The sequence below is a fragment of the Diadema antillarum genome, unplaced genomic scaffold (genome assembly GCF_040938485.1).
Source record: "Diadema antillarum isolate AM-2024a unplaced genomic scaffold, OU_Dant_1.0 scf00000075, whole genome shotgun sequence".
Lineage (NCBI taxonomy): Eukaryota > Metazoa > Echinodermata > Echinoidea > Diadematoida > Diadematidae > Diadema > Diadema antillarum.
In genome coordinates this window covers 4,660,958-4,680,432 of record NW_027270964.1, presented here as the reverse complement: position 1 = coordinate 4,680,432, position 19,475 = coordinate 4,660,958, and the positions used below count along the sequence as shown (strand labels likewise).

The window sequence follows — 19,475 nt, the reverse complement described above, 5'->3', positions numbered from 1 at the left end:
CCACTGGAGTAAAGTGCAGTACTAACTAAATAATGTGCACAGTTGCAGTCTAAGAAGCTGTTAATACTAACAAAAAACTGTACTAAAATTGCAGCTTGATTTACCCACATCATCTTCTATTTCAACTACCAATAATGAAAGTACTGAAGTATAACATCGGAGGAAAATTAAATGACGTCTTTCTTGTTAAATACCTAAACCTGCACAGTATTGTTTCACTTACAGATATCAAATATATCATTAAAAAGTTAAGCCATTTCATTCTATAATGTACAGCTTATTTCAGGGTACACCGAGCACTAAAATGCAGAAGAAAGTAGCACAGAAACGTATGCATGATAAGTATACAAAACAATATTCAAGATTTCTATCTTAGTTTCTCAGTAGTTATATTGTGACAAGGTTTATATTAAAGAAAAAAAAACATCCACATAAACAAGCAACGACAGAAAGCCATGATCACAGTATAACAATATAAACCATTAAAATATTTCTAATTAAGTATTTACAAAGGTTAGCAATATTATGAATATACAGTGCGTTACCAAAAAAAAAAAAAAATTGATTTCAAATTTGTGAAGATTGTGTTAACTTTACACCAGAGTGAGTAGCAACATCTTAAAACCACATATCTCTTCTTTCCAATGATATCTTATTTATTCATACACGGTCATGGATGGCTGAGTAATCATTCTTTTTGGACATAGCGTCAAATTGGACTTGTGACCAAGTTTAGACACTGCAAGAATCAATGCACCTTATTAGAAATTAACTTAGCAAATGAAATAATGAAATTAATAATCGCATTTTACCATTGTCTTCTTTCGGATATCTCTTTTTAACATTACATCACATGCCCCTCAACATGGCCACAATTTCTTTCTACACAGAGATTAGCTCTTTTCTCCATCTCACGCACAACCCTGCGAATCATTGGGGCTTGGTGGCGTAGAGCTTCAAACTCATCAGTGATTCTTCGTCTCAGAGTTGCAATGTCAGGTGGAGGGGTAATGAACATTTGGCTCTTGAGATAACCACAAAGAAAAAAGTCACAACAAGTCAGATCCGGAGATCGTGGTGGCCACTCCACATCATGATACAAGGCAATCACCCGATTTCCAAATATCTCAGCCAATCTGTTTCTTACTGCAACTAGTCGATGGGCTGGTGCGCCATCATGTGCCCACCATAGGCGTCTGAACACACCCATTATTGTCGCACAGGAAAATTTTCCATTAATTCAGGAATCACAAAATTTGTAAGTATCCATTTCCGTTCATGTTGTTTTCAAAGAAGAAGGACCCTAGGAGCAAACCGTTTCCACAAAGTCCAGCCCAGACCAAGACATTCAGCTTTTCTCTACGAAAATCGATGTCATGCATGGTGTAATCGTGGTAATGCAGAAACTAAAACTTGGTCCAAAGTCCAATTTGACCCATTGTCCAAAAAGAATGATTACTCAGCCATCCATGACCGTGTATGAATAAATAAGATATCATTGGAAGGAGGAGATATGTGGCTTTAGGATGTTGCTACTCACTTTGGTGTAAAGTTAACACAATCTTCACAAATTCGAAATTAAATCTTTTTGCGGTTTTTTTTTATACGCACTGTACATCGAAAGATAATACGGGCTTGGGTTCTGCGCATTTATCCCATTTAAAGTATAGCGACAGTGAGTTGTCTTGGGAGAGTACGCGGTGACAAAAACAAAGGCCCTACATTTCTTGCGTTACATGCGAAAAACTTTATCATTGTATCCAGCCAGTTATGGTTTTTGGTATCTTGTAATATAGGCAGCGTAGGACAAAATGGTAGGGTTGCAACGAAAACGCACCTACACTGTAGGATGATTGCCATCTACTCGGCACCCAGAACAAAATGGGATTAATATCGAAGCAGAGGTTATAAAGGCGCAAGAGTATTTGCATAATACAAACAAGTATTTTATTATTAAAGGTAAAGTATAAAGGTAACATAATCTGGACAATCTTTTCATGATGTCCTCTACGCACAGCCAGCTAATATACTATAGGCCCTGAAAGGAAATATGGCTGGTGTGATGGGTTATGTTCTTCATTCCAAAGTTTATTAGGAAACACGCAAAATCCCTATTCCCAGATGTTCGTTCGACGAAAATCACGTAGGATTCCTTAATCCGAACCCCTGTGTCTGTTATACCAAATGTCCGTAATTCCGAACATCACACATGGTTCATTGCTGCGAAGGTTAATGAATCCGAATAAAAAACAAACAAACAGCAACTAAAGGTAAGTTATTCCGAACGTTCATGTATCGAAAACGAAATAATGAAATTCATCGGCAAGTGACACATACACAAAAATGGTGCGCATCAAGGATCCTTCGGCTTTACGAGCCTTACTTCATTTTCGGATTAACAAGCATTCGGAATAAAGAACCTTTATAATCAATTTCTGAATAAAGACGCTTCGGAATGACGGACCTTATGTCATTTTTGAACCTTCAGCATAATGAATCTTCACTAAAACGAAACTTCAAAATATGAACGAGCCTTCAAAAAAAAAAAAACCTTGGGAATAACGAACGAATAACAGGAGTGAGTAGAAAAGTCTGTTCCGCTGAATAAGGAAACCTTGTGATGTAGACGCGAAATGTCACTAGATGACGAAGACGTCTATTGATTAGGTGCATTAAGGTAGATTTGCCCCTCCACGACCGTGGCGTAAGGGTTGTACTCTGGCTGCGGTGATCTCATCGTGGTATAGTCTTCATCCTCTACGCCCCCTTGGTTGTCGTTAGAGTAGGCCTCGTTACGGTACGTCCGGTGATCTTTCTGTGTCGCAGTTGTGTTTTCAGCAGTCCTAGATGGAGGAGATTTCCTTCTAGCACTGTAAGGAAAGAAAGTCGTAAATCAATACACAATAGTCATGTATCATCGTAAAAATCTTAAAGATAATTGAGATGGAAAAAAGGGATTTGTTCTTTGTGTGTTTTTTTAAAGACAATTTCACAACAGAAGGAAACTGAGCTGTTAGCTTTTCATCTGCACACAGCAACTGATTTTTTTTTTTTATAATTATGATATCTTATATACTGTATGTGTATGTAGGATCGATTCATTTAGCATTTTGGTCAATTGCTTTCTTTTTGTCACACATGTCTCTTTGAATAAATGGTAGAGAAGTCAGTCATATATAGAGTGGAAAGCGAATTTGCTGGAAACATGATTTTTCTCAAAAGTTCTGATGATAATATAGGGCTCACACGGGTAAATATTTCCTCATAGAGACATGTGCTAAAAATCATATTTAAAAAAATCTGTAAAATACCTGGGAGAAATGAGGTGTTTTATCTTCACTAACCTTAAAGAGCGAGATATACCCTTTCATCCACCAAATTTCCAAGGGGGTTCTTCAGCTCAAACTCTGTCCAAGGGTTCGCAAAGCCAGACTACGAGTTCTTGTCACTCAAAAAATTACCTATTTTCTGTACATGCACCCAATGAATTTCATAGTCCCTTAAAATTTCATGAGAAAAGCTTTCATTTTCCAACAAAAACGCACTTTGTGGAAGAATTCATACTCAATATCTGCAGCTATTCAGTTTTTTCTTTTGGTCAAACTGCATTTCTGATTTTTAATCATTTTTTTTCCTTCATTTATTTTAGTATCTTTGGTACGAATGTGTGAAGCGGTCAGGGACATACCATTTTATCTACAGGTGTGAGCCCTGTAAATGACTCACAAGGACGACACCTTTTGTTATTCTGTGTTAACGTACCATACGAAAACCATAATTGGGATAGTTGCAACGTGCCCAAACATCGATACGCCAAAGAGTACCCATGGGAGGAGTGAGCACGTAGGAGTTCCTTGGGAAGCTGTAAAGGATGTTGTCAGAAAAACAAAACATTGCATTAGGAACCAGACGATGCAATTATACTGCCTGCTACACTGTGCTCAATATTGAATGACAAAAAAAAAGGGACAACAATTCAATGATGAAATCATGATTATAGGACTAAGGACTTATTAGATTTGCGTGAATCAAGTCAAAACAATGGGTTTTCTGCATGAAAATCATTCATGAACACTGAATAGAAAAGACAACCTCGTGTGAAATGACTGAATATCGTTTTACCATGTATAGGTTTTCTAAGCAACATGTCAACAATTTAATTCGATAAGTCAGAAAAGGAAAAAGTATTTTACATAACTATCTGCAATCATGTCTACTTTTCCTGTATAATACCGTCGGAAAAATATCGTTTACAATAAATTGACTGCAGTATATTTGATGTGAAAGCTGCCTTTTCAAGTTTCTAAGAACGTGACTTCGTACCCTCGTCCTGGGCATTGTCCCCGGGGGTCCTGGTTACTACCACGTTACTCTCTCGGCTCTCGCTATCCTTGTTCCCAGCCGTCATGTAGATGCGATATTCCAGGCCCGTTCCAAGACAAGTAAGAGTGTGACGTGTGACTGAGATGTCATCAAGGCGACGAGCTATGACGTCATCCGAGTGATCGATGGCGTAATAAATGATGTAATGGGTGAAGCCACTTCGGCAGTCCGACTGGGCATTGTCAGGTGACTGCGATAATTGAAATTATACATAGTAAAATGTTTCAGATCAGTTTCAGTTTCATTTTTTTTCTTCACTTGGAAAATTGAAATCTTTAAGAAAACATCAGAATTTTTCACATGAAGATATAGACAAGAGTATTCAAAAGAAATAGATAATTATAATTGTGTGCATGATATCCATACACGTATGCATACATTTTGCACGTATGCATACGTATGCATAATTTTCTGTAAATAGGATTTAAAACCACAACAAATATACGCAATGTTTCTGTGTCTATCATTTCATTTCATCCCCATTATCTTCATCATCACCACCATCATTTTCATCTTCATTATCACATTTTCCCCTCATCATTACCCTGCCATCATCATCATTATCATCATCATCATAATTCACATTACCTTTATTCGTATCTATGCAATAGAATATAAAACATAATGCATTTACAGTGTGTTATATTTTGTAGTATTTCCCCATTCCGCAAACAATAAATGTGTATTATGTAGATAGGTCCCTTGGCTGCCACTTGTTCAAGCTTTTGCTTATAGTGGGAGTCCTTCTTCCGCATAATTTCTCATGTAATTATTTGGAAATTTGGTAATACGACTTATATCTTGTTAATGGAATTAATTTACTCATCAATTTTTCCTTCTTTGAATCAAACATTGTAATTTGCTTACTGATATTCTATGTGATATTACTGAAAAGAATCTTGATTTATGTATAAAATTGTGTTGGAAGAAAAATAAATCAAACACACAAACAAACATTTCATCGTATCTTAAAGCATATTCTTACAGGTGGAAGAGACCGTTATCGATAAGGGATTTGCTCGAGTGGGATAATGGTCTCTGGTGTATAGGCGATGTATAGCAGCTCAAAATTCTCCATTATTTTTAGATACAGAAACAAAACACATACGCACAGATAAAAGATTGAACTTCCAAGTATTTTGAGTATTATAGTAGACGGCGAGTTGTAATGTTCTCAAAATTTTCTGTAGATTTTGATTTTTTTTTGCTATTTCCCCTATTTTGGGGGTGCTGAACACGAATCCACTTGTTGCCATTTTTCTAACCGACGTCTTCACCCGTTGCCATGGCAATGCATTATTCTCCTTAAAAGAACATGTATTCTTCATTAAACGTCATGAAAACATGATGTAAACACCAAAATATGTCATAATAAATCCTTTTTAATCAGACTTGAGAAAGAATACAATTTTCATAATGTCATGGTTACCTTATAGCAATGACGGTTACCATGGCAACAACTATTTATAGAGAAAAATCATATTTTTCATGAAAAAGCAAGAAAACATGACAAGGTTGAGTGGAATATTTATCATAAATTACTATGTAGATTATCAGGTTATTTTTCCACTATGTTAATTTCACATCATTTTCGTTGCTATAGCAACAGCATGACAAAAGCTGCCTTTTAAAGAAAAATAAGCATTGCGGTTGAAAGATGAAAAGCAAGAATACGTCCATAGATGATAAATTTCTGTATAGTGAGATTTTTTGAGCTATTTCCTTTATTTTGTCGGTGCCAAACACGAATCGATCTATTGCCATATTTCTAAATGACATCTTTAGCCGTTGCCATGGCAACAAATTATTTTCTTTGAAATAACATATATTCTTCATTAAACATCACAAAAGCATGCTAAAAACACCAAAATAAGTCAATATAAACATATGCTTCAATCAAATTAAAACTCACAATTCCGACTGTCACAACAACCTCATAGCAATAACGGTTGCCATGGTAACAGCTAATTTTTAAAAGAAAATGATTTTTTATATAAAAAAGCATGATAAGATGAAAAGTTTGAGTAGCATACTCATTACAATTGCTATGATAATTATCAGCTTTTGTCACTACGTTCATGCCACATTATTATCGTTGCTATGGCAACAACTTTTTTCCCTAGAAAGGAGAAGTACCCCAGTAAAAGAAAAACTAGATAAATATTTAATCAATTTTTGTAGAGTTTAATTTTTCGGCCCTTTTCTTTTTACTCTTTTGGGAATGCTGAAAAGGAATCCACCTATGGCCACTTTTCTAAATGATGTCTTCAGCCGTTACCATGGCAACAAATTATTTTCTTTAAAAGAACATGTGTTTTTCATTAACATCATAAAAATATGTTGTTAAGGCCAAAATATGTCATTATATACATTTTTCCTCAATTAATAAAAACAATCCCTTTTTTCAATTACATTGATACCTCATAGCAATGACAGTTGCCATAGTAATAATTCTGAAAAAGAAAATACTGATATTTTAAAGAAAAAATTGAAAAAAATGACGAGATTGAGTACCATATTCATTACAAATTACTATCAGCTCTTGTTTTCACAACGTTCATTCCACATTATTTCTGTTGCCATAGCAATAACATGAGAAAAATGTTTTTTTAAGGATTAAAGTTCTGTAGCAATCTGTAGGAAATTACTATAGAGGAGGTATCATAGTCATTGAAGGTTATCAAATGACTTGGAGACATTAATGCTGTAACAGAGTACATCATGACGAGAAAATTGGAACTTTCGGGGAGGTTTTTAGACATTTGTATTGCTTATTATTTGTATTATATGTTTCCTGAGTATATCTATGGTTTAAAAAAATCTATTCCTTAACATGTTGTTGCGATATAGGAACAGAAATGATGTGAACAGAATTATATATGGCTAATAGTCTTGCTCATTTGTAATACTTCAAAAGTTAGGCCATAATTTCACATTTTTTCTTGAAGATTTTTTTCTTTAAAAATTGATGCATTTCCATGGCAACCATGTTAAATATTAACCATTATTTCGGATATTCAAGGTTTTAGAGGTGCAATGTGATCAGAAATTCAGGGAGTTGACTAAACTTTTGTGTTTTTACTTATTTGTTATTTGTTTAGTGTATTCTTTCCTTCCTTATCTAATGAGTAACGTTAATTTTTTCTTTAAAGAGTAGTTTTCTCATGTTAATTCTATAGCAAAAAGAACGAAGTGGATGACTATAGTGAAAAAAAAAGAACTGACAGTAATTTGTTATAAATATGTTACTCAATCTTGTAATTTTTTATGTTTTTCATAATAAATTGTTATTACCATGACAACTGTCATTGCTATGAGGTAACCATGAAATTGAAAAATCGTGGTGTTTTACTAAATTAAAGAGACATGTTTATCTTGACACATTTTGGTGTAAACAGCATGTTTTCATAATATTTAAAGAAGAGCACATGTTCTTTTAAAGAAAATAATTCGTTGCCATGGCAACGGCTGAAAACATCATTTTAAAAAATGACCACGCACAGGTGCATTCCTGTTCACCATCCCCAAAAGAGATGAAAAAGCACAAAAGATTTAAACTTTTCTGAAATTGATCACTTGTTTGTTTTATTCTTTCTTTCCTTTTTAATGAAACAGTTCTTCTTTCTATGAAAGAAAGTTTTCCTCATGTTTTTGCTATAGCAACGATAATAATGTGAGATTAGCAGAGTAAAAAAAAAAAAGCTGACAATCATAGTTAGACCCTAACTGGTAATGAAATAAGTTTTTCAACCAATCTTTTCATGATTTCATGCTTTTTGACAAAAACAAATCATTATTTTCTTTTAAAAAATAGCTGTTACCATGGTGACCGTCATCACTATGAGGTAGCTGTGATATTCGGAAATTGTGATATTTAATTTAATCAGAGAAACATGTTCACATTGACATCTGTTGGAAATTACAGTAAGTTTTTATAATGTTTAATGAGGAATGCATGTTCTTTTAAAGAAAATAATTTGTTGCCATGGCAACGGCTAAAGATGTCAATTAGAAATATGGCAACAGGTGGATTCGTGTACGGCACTCCCAAAATAAGGGAAAGAACACAAAAAATCTAACTCTTACAGAAATGCATTATCTACGGATTTACTTCATTCTTACTTTCCTGTTAATTGAAATACCTATTTTTTCATTAAAAGGCAGTTTTTGTCATGTTGTTGCTATAGCAACGAAAAGGAAGTGAAATGAACATAATGGGAAAGCGGTGATAGTCATGATAGTAGTAAGCAATCAATATTCCACCCAATCTTGTCACATTTTCTTGCTTTTTCATGAAAGTATCACTACTTTCTTTAAAATAGTTGTTACCATGGCAACCATCTTTGCTATGAGGTAACCATGGCGTTATAAGAATTGTGATTTTTAATTTGATTGAAGAGATGTTTAGATTGACTTATTTCGGTGTTTACTGCATGTTTTTATGATGTTTTTAATAAAGAATACACGTTCTTTTAAAGGTAATAATAAGAAATTATAATAAAATTATAATAAAGAAAAATTGATCATTTATTTATCTAGTTTTTCTTTTAATGGGATAATAATGTGGCATGAACGTAGTGAAAAAAGCTGATAATTATCATAGCAATTTGTAATGAGTATGCTACTCAAACTTTCCATCTTTTCATGCTTTTTGATGAAAAAAATCATTTCTTTTAAAAAATAGCTGTTACCATGGCAACCATTATTGCTATGAGGTTGCTGTGACAGACAGAAATTGTGATTTTTAATTTGATTGAAGCGTGATACGCTTATATTGACTTATTTTGATGTTTTTAGGATGCGTTTGTGATGTTTAATGAAGAATACATTTTATTACAAAGAAAATGATTTGTTGCCATGGCAACGGCTAGAGATATCATTTACAAATATGGCAACAGGTCGATTCGTGTTTGGCACCGACAAAATAAAGGAAATAGCTCAAAAAATCTCACTATACAGAAATTTATCATCTATGGGTCGACGTATTCTCGCTTTTCTTTCAATCGCAATGCTTATTTTTCTTTAAAAGGCAGCTTTTGTCATGCTGTTGCTATAGCAACGAAAATGATGGGAAATTAACATAGTGGAAAAATAAGCTGATAATCTAAATAGTAATTTATGATAAATATTCCACTCAATCTTGTCATGTTTTCTTGCTTTTTCATGAAAAATATGATTTTTCTCTATAAATAGTTGTTGCCATGGTAACCGTCATTGCTATAAGGTAGCCATGACATTATGAAAATTGTATTCTTTCTCAAGTCTGATCAAAAAGGATTTATTATGACATATTTTGGTGTTTACATCATGTTTTCATGACGTTTAATGAAGAATACATGTTCTTTTAAGGAGAATAATGCGTTGCCATGGCAACGGGTGAAGACGTCGGTTAGAAAAATGGCAACAAGTGGATTCGTGTTCAGCACCCCCAAAATAGGGGAAATAGCAAAAAAAAAAATCAAAATCTACAGAAAATTTTAAGAACACCCCAATATTGTGACAACTCGCGGTCTACTATTAAGGGAATATAACAAGAATGGAATGAATCATAGAGACAAAGAAGGGGATACATGAATATATTAAAAAAAAAAATGAGAGAAGACAAGAGATGGTAATAGTTTTTAGTTAGAATGGAGCTGTATCCAGGAAAAAAAAAACCTATTAGTTTCTAGTTAAAGAATAATAGTAATTCCACTCTAAACCAATGTTTATGATCTGTGAAACGAGAATGAATCGATGAGCAAACTTGTCATTCGATTGACACTTACTTACACCTGCATGCTCATATATGCCTGAAATACTTAGAGAAGACTACGAATGAAAATGATCTTATAACTTTGTCTTTTCAAGCTCGGCGTTATAGAATACTTGAAATCCGGTTTGAGAATATTTCACAGATATCTATGAAGTTATCTTCTGCATTAGACTATTGTATAAAGAAAGGAGGAAATGCGTCGCCATATGAAATAAACAACTCAGCGAATAAATACAGTCGCCCTACAGTTACCCTTCCTACGTTCTTCACGTCCATTTATAAATGTGTTCCCTGTATCAGCACTTTACAGTCCGGATGGTAATCAAAACTGTTGGAGTATTTCAAGACTTCAACGAAGTGGATACTGTCGAATAATCAGCAATAAATATAAGACATAAATATTGCAAAACATTTAGCATTCTAGGAAACTGAATTATGTATTATGTAAAAATTCAGCTCTTTAGATCCCTACTCCACAGAGTAGCCTACCTTCCAGGTGACAATCAACTGCTGTGGAAGAGTTTCGTTCGATGACACATTTACTTCCAGAGGAAATCCACTTGGCTCTGTAAGAAATTAAGCAGATAGCTAACATCCTGCATTGTAAAATGGCATTCTTATCGTATCTTAACCAAATGCATCGTCTAAATATCCTTTCTGCATGCACATTGTGAAAGTATCCATCGCAAATATGTTGGGGCCTGGAATTTATGAACTCAATTTTATAAACACCGACGTTCGCTGTCCAATCGGCAAATTGTGTCCTATGAACACTTTTGCAAACTTTAATTATTTATACTTTTTATGTTGGAAAACATTTGGTTGATAAAAAAGAGAAATTAACCGACATGGCGGCTGATCCGCTCAACATATCCCTAGGTATAATATGATTTTTCATATGTATAATATTCTCTTAAACATTTTTTTTTTTATTTCAAGCACCTCTTCTTGCTTTTTTCGTCTCTCTCCCCTTCTCATGATTTTTTTTCACATCCTATTCAATTGTTATCCTATATCTTGAACGCTATTAAAAGTGATCTATGTGTTTATTCTACTGACACTTTTTTTTCCTCATGCCTCGTTATGAGGTCTTCATTTCCGTTTTACCGGCAATAACTGATTTACATAATTATGTCTTATAAACTTCAAGCTAGATAAACTTAAAATGCTCCTTCTAACTGCAGTGAAAGAGAACTTAGTTTGTTTCTTATCTTACTTTGTCCCCACATTGGCACGTTTCACTTGAGACTATTTTGGCAATGAGTAGAGATTGCTTTACTCAACCTTGGAAACAGATCCATTGGCTTCGGCATTCTACATCACTGAATGGTCAGACTTACTCGGGCAGAGTGTGGCTGAGAAGACAGGGGCCGACCTTGTTCCGGTACCTCCAGTTCCCTCTCGTACCGGCGCAACGCTAAATTCGTAGTCCGTGTCCGCGTCCAGGGAGCTTACCGTGACTGACGTCAATGAAGTCGAGACTCTAGACACTTCTGACCACTCCTGTGATGTTCTCCTGATGAAGACAGCATAAGCTACCAGGGGAGGATCTCCTGTATCCACTCCGGGTGTCCATGGTAACCATTCGAGTTCCACTGTCGTCTGGCTAAGACTAATTACACGAGGTGCGTGTATAAGGACTGGTAGCACTAAATCAAAGAAAAGATTATGTGCATCTTTAAAAACAGTGCACAGCCATGGTGACCATTGTATGTATATAAAATATGCAAATCATACAAACACAGATTTATTTGCATGAGACTGTTTCTGATACATGGGTCCATTCTATATAAGACAAACAACGTCGACACAACTTGCGTAAACATAGCAAACGATTTCCCCTAAATATTAATTACATTCGTCGGAAGAGTAACACTGAAATGAGAAAAAGTTAAGCAAAAATGATGCACCCTGTGTTTTTTTTTTTTTTTCCACTCTGTGACCAGAATAAGACGATGCCTAGGAACGCAGAAGTTGCAAAGGTTGAACAACGAGGTCGCTGGACTTGTAATCAAGATCAAATACTCTCCGGTCTGAATGTCTTTGGAAAAAATATTTGAACCAATATTTTTCTCTTCATCCAGGGAATATGGTACTTTCCCAAACTATGGTATTGATAATGGCAGAGTCTTTTTGGAGATCAGCCCTAAGGGGGGGGGGGGGGGGGGGGATGTTTTCGGACATAAAAAAACCGTTGTCAGAATGGACGAGATCTATAGCGAGTATTAACTTTTGAAGCAACTTTTATATTTTTTGTTGTGCATGTCCTTGAGAACATTGGAAGGGAAGGATAAAACCAAACTGCAGGTTGATTTACCATGAAAACTAAGTCGAAAGATGAAGTAAGCAAAGCCAGTGGTTCCGATGACTCCACAACTGTAATTTCCCTCTTGAAGAGAAGAAACCCTAAATATCACAACACGCTCAAGACCCCCTGCCTCTATTGTAGTCCCATTCCTATATATTCCGGTTTGGTCATGTCTGTCGTCCTGGTTCGAATACCTGTAGAGACCGACATCAGTGTCAGAGGGTAGTGGATTGCCACGAGCTCGACAAAAGAGCAAAGCTTGGGAGATGGGATTGACCTGTACGTGCCTGCTGATCACAACAACGCCTGTGAAGACAAACCAATAATGCTCTTCAAAAAAGATGCACTTGTTTATAATATTTTTGTTTGAAAAGCAAAAGAGTTCAATAGAAAGATAAACTACAGAATTCTGTTCCCTTTTTAAACATGAAATGTGACATTTTGGATGTTCGACACCTTTTGCAACGAACCCACTGAACCACTGTTTGGGTGTATGTATCCATGTAATATATTTCAGAATTTTAAAGACAGGTAACGTATTGCTTCGTGGAGTAGGAAGGCTGGCCGGAGCGGATATGTTCGAGAAATCCTAGTAACGAATTGTGTAGAGCTTTATCACTTATCTCAATATGTATACGTAAACAAACAGCAGGGGAATATCGACAGGAGTCGACCGTTACCAATGATTCGATGGACGTATTCTCTAGCCAGAATGTGCCCCGGGCCGTGAGGGCAGCGAATGAATCGTTACCCTGTCTGTAAGAAGATGTATGCGTTTCAGTGATGTCCCTTGTTTTGTTTTCTGCCAAACTTGAGGTTCATTCCACATGATAGTTGTCACATTTGACGTCATGAAATGTAGTAGCTGGATTTCGTTGTATCTTGACTTAATTAGTATCATATCAGGAATACGATTTTCCTCTAAACAGCCATACACTCATTACATGTTGGCAATGACGATCATAAATATCATCAAATGGAATACAATACAGAAGCAACAGAGAACACACCAGTTTGGCAATCTGGTTCAAGCCAATTCAGCAGACACTGGCCCGCACACGACCCCGTCACTTTGTTGCACGCTTCATCCCGGCAATGACAGGCTTGGGCACAATTCTCGCCGTAAAACCCATCTTGACATTCTGCGAGGAATACAAACACGAGCATCATTGAATGTCTTTAACGTAAATTGATCGTTAACTATGAACCCTATCATATTTACAGTCAAAATAATCTGCATCATGCGGAAAACGTGACTCACTACCGCAAGACAATCTCATATGCAACAGTAGAGAGGTTTTCTCGAGTCTAATTACTGTTGGGTACCGTCCCTTGTCCCTTCTTGATGGGGGAAGAATAATAACTGGGCTATTGCAGGGTTCTTTTGGAAACAAGAAGCAAAGGTATGTTTTGTGAACAATTTGTAGTAATGATCTGTATATGGTGAATCTCTGCTTAGAGTAAATCTCTGCTCAGAGTACAATGTATACCATGAACATCAATATTTTACTGAGATAGATGATGAGCGTCAACTAGGTGCAAACTGTATGCTTGTCAACAAGGACAATCTTACAGATATCAACCGTTACTCCTTTTGCTACCGCACTGTCATTAATTTATTACCTGAGGAGCAATGAATCTGTCCACTTTCAACACGATATCCTGCTGCACAGCGCCGTTGAGGGCACTCTCCAGTATTCTTATCACAGGACGCGTCGTTCTCACAGTGGCATTTGTTAACGCACTGCACACCGTAATATCCAGCGTCACAAACATCAGGAACTGGAAAAAGAAAGAAAGAGAGGATCACGTGGTCTATAAAAAACACTGTGCCGCGAGGGTCTGGAGTCGTTTGTTGCGACAAAGATTGTCGCCCCGTGTGGGCGACAATCTTTGACGGAGCTTATGGGGCGCCAAGTGTTCGCTTGAAAATTCCGTCCAAAAAGACACGAAATTACCTTAAAACTACAGAAATCATACACTGAAATCCATTTCGTTACAAAATGAAATTGTACAGACAATTTCGTAACAAAACAATTTCATTTTGTAACGAAATCTGGTTTAATTACAAAATTAGGACGACAGTTATCCATTTTGTTACAAAATGAAACAACAAATTTTATTTTGTAAACAAAATCTCATTTTGTTACCGAAAAGACTTGTGCTTTTTCATTTTGTGACAGAATAACATGGCAAATATAATTTCGTAACAGAATCTTATTTTGTTCCAAAAAAAAAATCATTTCGTGTACGGAATTGAACTACAAAACAATTTCGTGCACGGAATGGTTCTACAAACTGCATTTCGTGTAGAGGGTCTAACAGAACTGAACTACACTCCCTTTTTTGTACGGAATTGAACAACAAAAGTAATTTCCCTGTAAGGTACCATACGAAATGAATTGCGTCGCAGACGAAATGGATTTCGTTGCACACGGAATGCATTTCGTACCATATCAAATGGATTTCGTACTCTCTAAAAAAGAAAGAGTGAAAATGTTCACTCTTGAAGGAGTGAATTACAGAAAAGAGTGAGTTTTGAGTGAAATTGGAGTGAATTTTGAGTGAAAATATCTATTTTCACTCATTTTGGAGTGACCTCAGGGATCACTCGAAAATCTTGGAGTGATCCCTTAGGTCACTCCAAAATGAGTGAAAATGAACATTTTCACTCCAAAATCACTCTAATTTCACTTAAAACTCACTCTTTTCTGTTATTCACTTCTTCAAGAGTGAACATTTTCACTCTTTCTTTTTTAGAGAGTACCATGCGAAACAGATTTCGTGGTACACAGAAAGGATTTCGTGTACGGAATGGCATTCTGTCAGTCTCTGCCGAGTAAGGGATATAAGAAGGACGCTGATTGGCCGCCTTGTTGATCATTCATGCGTCATTAAAAAAACTGCCTGTGTCATTCCCACTAGGCAGGAGGGATAATGCGTGTAGGCACACGTGCCAATATGCACTTAGCTGACTCAATACAGCACTAGTTTATATGAATTTTATGAAAAGAAATAATAAATTGTGCAGGAATTATGAAAAAAATATTGTTTCTGTGTATTTCATTCATAAATCCTCTTCATTTCAAGCCATCTGTAATCGCATCTTACCCACTTGCGAATCGACGTGTCCATAATGTCCTCGAGCCCCCTAGATAGCTCTGGAATATTCCATTCAATGATGGGGGGTTTATTTTGCAACGTTATCTAATAACTCTCATGTAAGCAAGTTCTTGCTATGGCTAATCTATTTTGTAATGCATCATAATCTATCTATGCTTAGATAACCTAATTCAAATTTGCAGAGACATAGAAAAAGATTTGTTTTACAATCGTGATACGTTCAACTACTCATTTACCCTGTGCTGAAATCCGCATGTCTGCTCCGCACATGTTATCACTATCGCTCAAACTTCCATCGCGATGGCTTGTGTGTGTGACGTACGTGTGTGGAGAAGCATGGGGCTGAAAAAACATGCAGCTCCATGTGGTGTGGTAAAAAACAAATCGGACGTTCGAAGTCGTACATTCAAGAGCTAAAACAGACAAATAGCGAATTCAAAGTCCACTGAACAGGTCTTGACACTGTAATGTATGTTCCAAAATCATGTCTGGCTTAGTTTTGAGAGAATTATCTACACGCACGAGATCAGGAATGAGATCGGTGAACTGGCTACAACGTGTGTACTGTGAACATGTGACTGGCTTGCACATGGCTAACTAGGTGAGAGTGCGGCAAGAACGCTAGGAATGCACCCGAGGTGCGGTGTGCTGCAAATTCTTGGGGTGAAATTAGACTTCCTTGTTCAGCCCGTCTAGTATTTATATTTTTTATAATAATTCTAATTCTTCATAAAATCACGATAAAAAGACTTCATATATTCATTATATATTTTAGAAGCGTAATATGAAATATTTTGGGTTTTTTTTAGTCAAAGAAAAAAAATTAAATAAAAAAATAATATTTATAATGTTTCTTGACTCAAGTCTAATTTCCTGCGCCTTCTTGCAGTTACCCCGCAGTTGCCCCACAGAACTGAGTTGCCCATGGATACGAAGCATAAATAATCAGCTGTTTACTGAGTCGTACCAGTGTACCACCCTACTGTTCTTGTTCAAATTGAGAGGATTGTTATTTTATCGGTGGCATTTATAGTTTTATAACCTCATCCAATAAAAAAGACAAATTCAAACATCAAGTGGTGTGACAGTTTTTGTCAGAACTCCTATCAATATCAACTTGTTGCCAGGATAGTTTTCAGATTTCACTTGCTTCATTATCGAAGCTGCTTGACATTTGAAAGAACTGCTCCATAAGAAATCACCTTTCATTTGTTATTTATTTTCACAAACAAGTATTTTGGTCACTTATATATTTTTTATTATTATTTCAATGTCATGATATTTCATGATGGTATGTGTTCTGTCTTAACATGGCAAGATGGGATTTTTTTTTTCCATCCAGCTAGGTCAATGAAGAAAGTGACAGGAAGGAAACAAAAGGATAGGGAGGAAATGAAAAGGATAGAATAAAATACCTGATCAGCAGGCTCTTTTTTATTACAATGGTGAATGCAGCACATCAGAATTTAGGTACAGTTCTAAATAATTTATCAGCAAAGAAAATGGATTTCATCGAGTTCTAAATGAAAACTAAATTGGCATCGCCATTTAGATCTAATATTTACTACAGAATAGACCTGATGCAAACTTGTTGTCAAGCTTTTGGTTGAGTTTCTTCAGAGACACGAATTTTGGTAGCACTAGTCTATACCCGAGTGAATAAGAAAAGGAAAAAAAATATAAATAATGCAGGTCTCTGTAGTCTAGACCACTCCCGTGCACGAGCGAGCATCAGCCCCCGTTTCTTAGTTCAGTGTCACTCTCGTCATTGGCCTAGGCTAGGCTACTCGTGTCGTAGTTTTACTCGCCATCATCAACGTCATGCATGGTTACACGAAATAAATTGCATCTTGCCATCACCTCAACCCAACGGCGTAAATCCGTACTGAGGAGTGGGGGGGATGATTGGCGATAGTCACCATCACCACGATTACAAGCCTATAACCGGACCGGCGCAGCCCGGGGGGGGGGGGGGGGGGGGAAGGGGGTAGCTTCCCCCCCCCCCACACACACACACACTTTACAGGGATCAAATGTCCCACTCTTTTCCATGCAAAGTGGGAGGGAAGTGGCAGCAAAAATATGACGACTTTTTGTTCTTGTTTTTGTTTGTTTGTTTTTTCTTGTCAGCCGACTTTCGGCGGAAAATCAGACCTTAAAAGTATGAAGACTTTTTTGTTGTTGTTTCTCTTGTCTTTTGATGTTCTTTCTTCTTGACTGACAGGCGATTTTGCACCCCCTTTCAAAAACGTATAGCGCAGCCCTGAATAATGCCCAAATAAATTCAATAAAATGCTAATAAGGATATCCATTTCTTGAATAACGTATAGGAGATATTTTGCTGTAGCTATTAATTGTATTCTTCAATTTTCTTGATTTAAGTCAGTAAAGCAATCATCACAGGGGCATCGTTCCGTTTTAATGATGGGGGGGGGGGTAGGGGAGGGACTTTGAGTTTGAATATCTGTGCGAGGGAGCGGAGCGGCCTAGCGGGGGAGGGTGTGGGAGGGGGGTATCCCCCTCCCACACGAGGAAAATTTGGCATTTTCAGACCTCAAATTCAGCGATCTGGTGCACACTTTTGGTGAAATTGGGATCTTTTTCCTATAAAAAAACAAGTAAGAAAAAGAAATATTCATAGATAATTGAATGACTACATCGTGGTATTTCAGCTCTTGCTCCGCCTGTGCGACATCACTGTTAGTCCATGGGCCAGGCCAGATATTGGTACCATCTGAGGTGGCAAAACCTTTTTGGTGTCATTTTGTTTGTCGGGCATAGATATGCTTATCAAGCTATGATAGCATTTCCAAATGAGTAGCTTAGTCATAATAAATGAATTTTTAACCACTTTGGTCTCGTTGTTATATCCCTATACTTCTGAATCGAAACTAATCGCTATACAAAGAAGAGCACTGTCTTCTGTATGTTTCATAGAGCTGTAAAATGCAGCTCTATGGTATGTTCACAGGTGTTCTGTTGTAAACGCGGTGCGCTTAGTCTTTATTCAAGGCAGCGAAGGGAATATCCAAAGGTTATGATGTCCACAGCGCTTAGTCTTTATTCTAGACGGCGAAGGGAATATCCAATGCGTATGATACAATGTATATCCTTTTATCTAAAAACAACAACAACAACAAAAAGCAATTTCTCGTGAATTTTACAGTATTTTTCAATTATTTATCATTTTCCGGCGAAAACGCTATGGTGAAAACGCTAATACCACGCCAATGTCGTTTTATTTCCATCCAACGATATAAGATAATGCAAAAACGATGTACCGGTACACTACGATACATTATAATGAATAATATTGTAAATGAACAGAGTGATTTTTGTTTCAAACTGATGTATTTGTCGATAGGGTAGTATAAAAACAGTATAGATAATCCCTTTTATGAAAAACTTTAGATATGATAACGGTACATTGGTCTAGATAAAGACTATTTAAAGCGCACCGCGTCACAGCTGTGGACATCATAACCCTTTGGATATTCCCTTCGCTGCCTTGAATAAAGACTAAGCGCACCGCGTTTACAACAGAACACCTGTGGACATACAAAAGACAGTGCTCTTCTTTGTATAGCGGTTAGTTTCGATTCAGAAGTATAGGGATATAAAAACAAGACCAAATTGGTTAAAAAATCATTTATTATGACTAAGCTACTCATTTGGAAATGCTATCATAGCTTGATAAGCATATCTATGGCCGACAAACAAACTGACACCAAAAAGATTGTGCCACCTTAGATGGTACCAACAACCCATTTTTCGGGTCTTGGCCCATGGACTATGTGAAGGCCTAAATAGTGGGGCCTATCACTGGCGTAGCCAGGATTTGATCTTAGGGGGAGCGGTTAGATGCGAGGGAGCGATGCGAGCGAGGGGGGAGGGTGTGGGAGGGGG

The 19,475-nt window shown here is 36.5% G+C and overlaps 1 protein-coding gene across 1 annotated transcript in view; it reads right to left on the bottom strand.

Annotated features, from left to right (window-relative positions):
* Positions 1–2,656: 2,656 nt before the first annotated feature.
* LOC139717491 (uncharacterized) overlaps positions 2,657–19,475 on the bottom strand; it is a 30,821-nt gene continuing 14,002 nt past the window's right edge. Inside the window, exons 5-12 of the mRNA XM_071628997.1 lie at positions 14,070–14,228; positions 13,457–13,588; positions 12,641–12,752; positions 11,479–11,654; positions 10,628–10,704; positions 4,324–4,573; positions 3,763–3,862; positions 2,657–2,870 (exon numbers count right to left, since the gene is read on the bottom strand). Coding sequence (XP_071485098.1) covers positions 2,657–2,870; positions 3,763–3,862; positions 4,324–4,573; positions 10,628–10,704; positions 11,479–11,654; positions 12,641–12,752; positions 13,457–13,588; positions 14,070–14,228 — 1,220 coding nt within the window. The remainder of the gene's footprint in view (positions 2,871–3,762; positions 3,863–4,323; positions 4,574–10,627; positions 10,705–11,478; positions 11,655–12,640; positions 12,753–13,456; positions 13,589–14,069; positions 14,229–19,475) is intronic.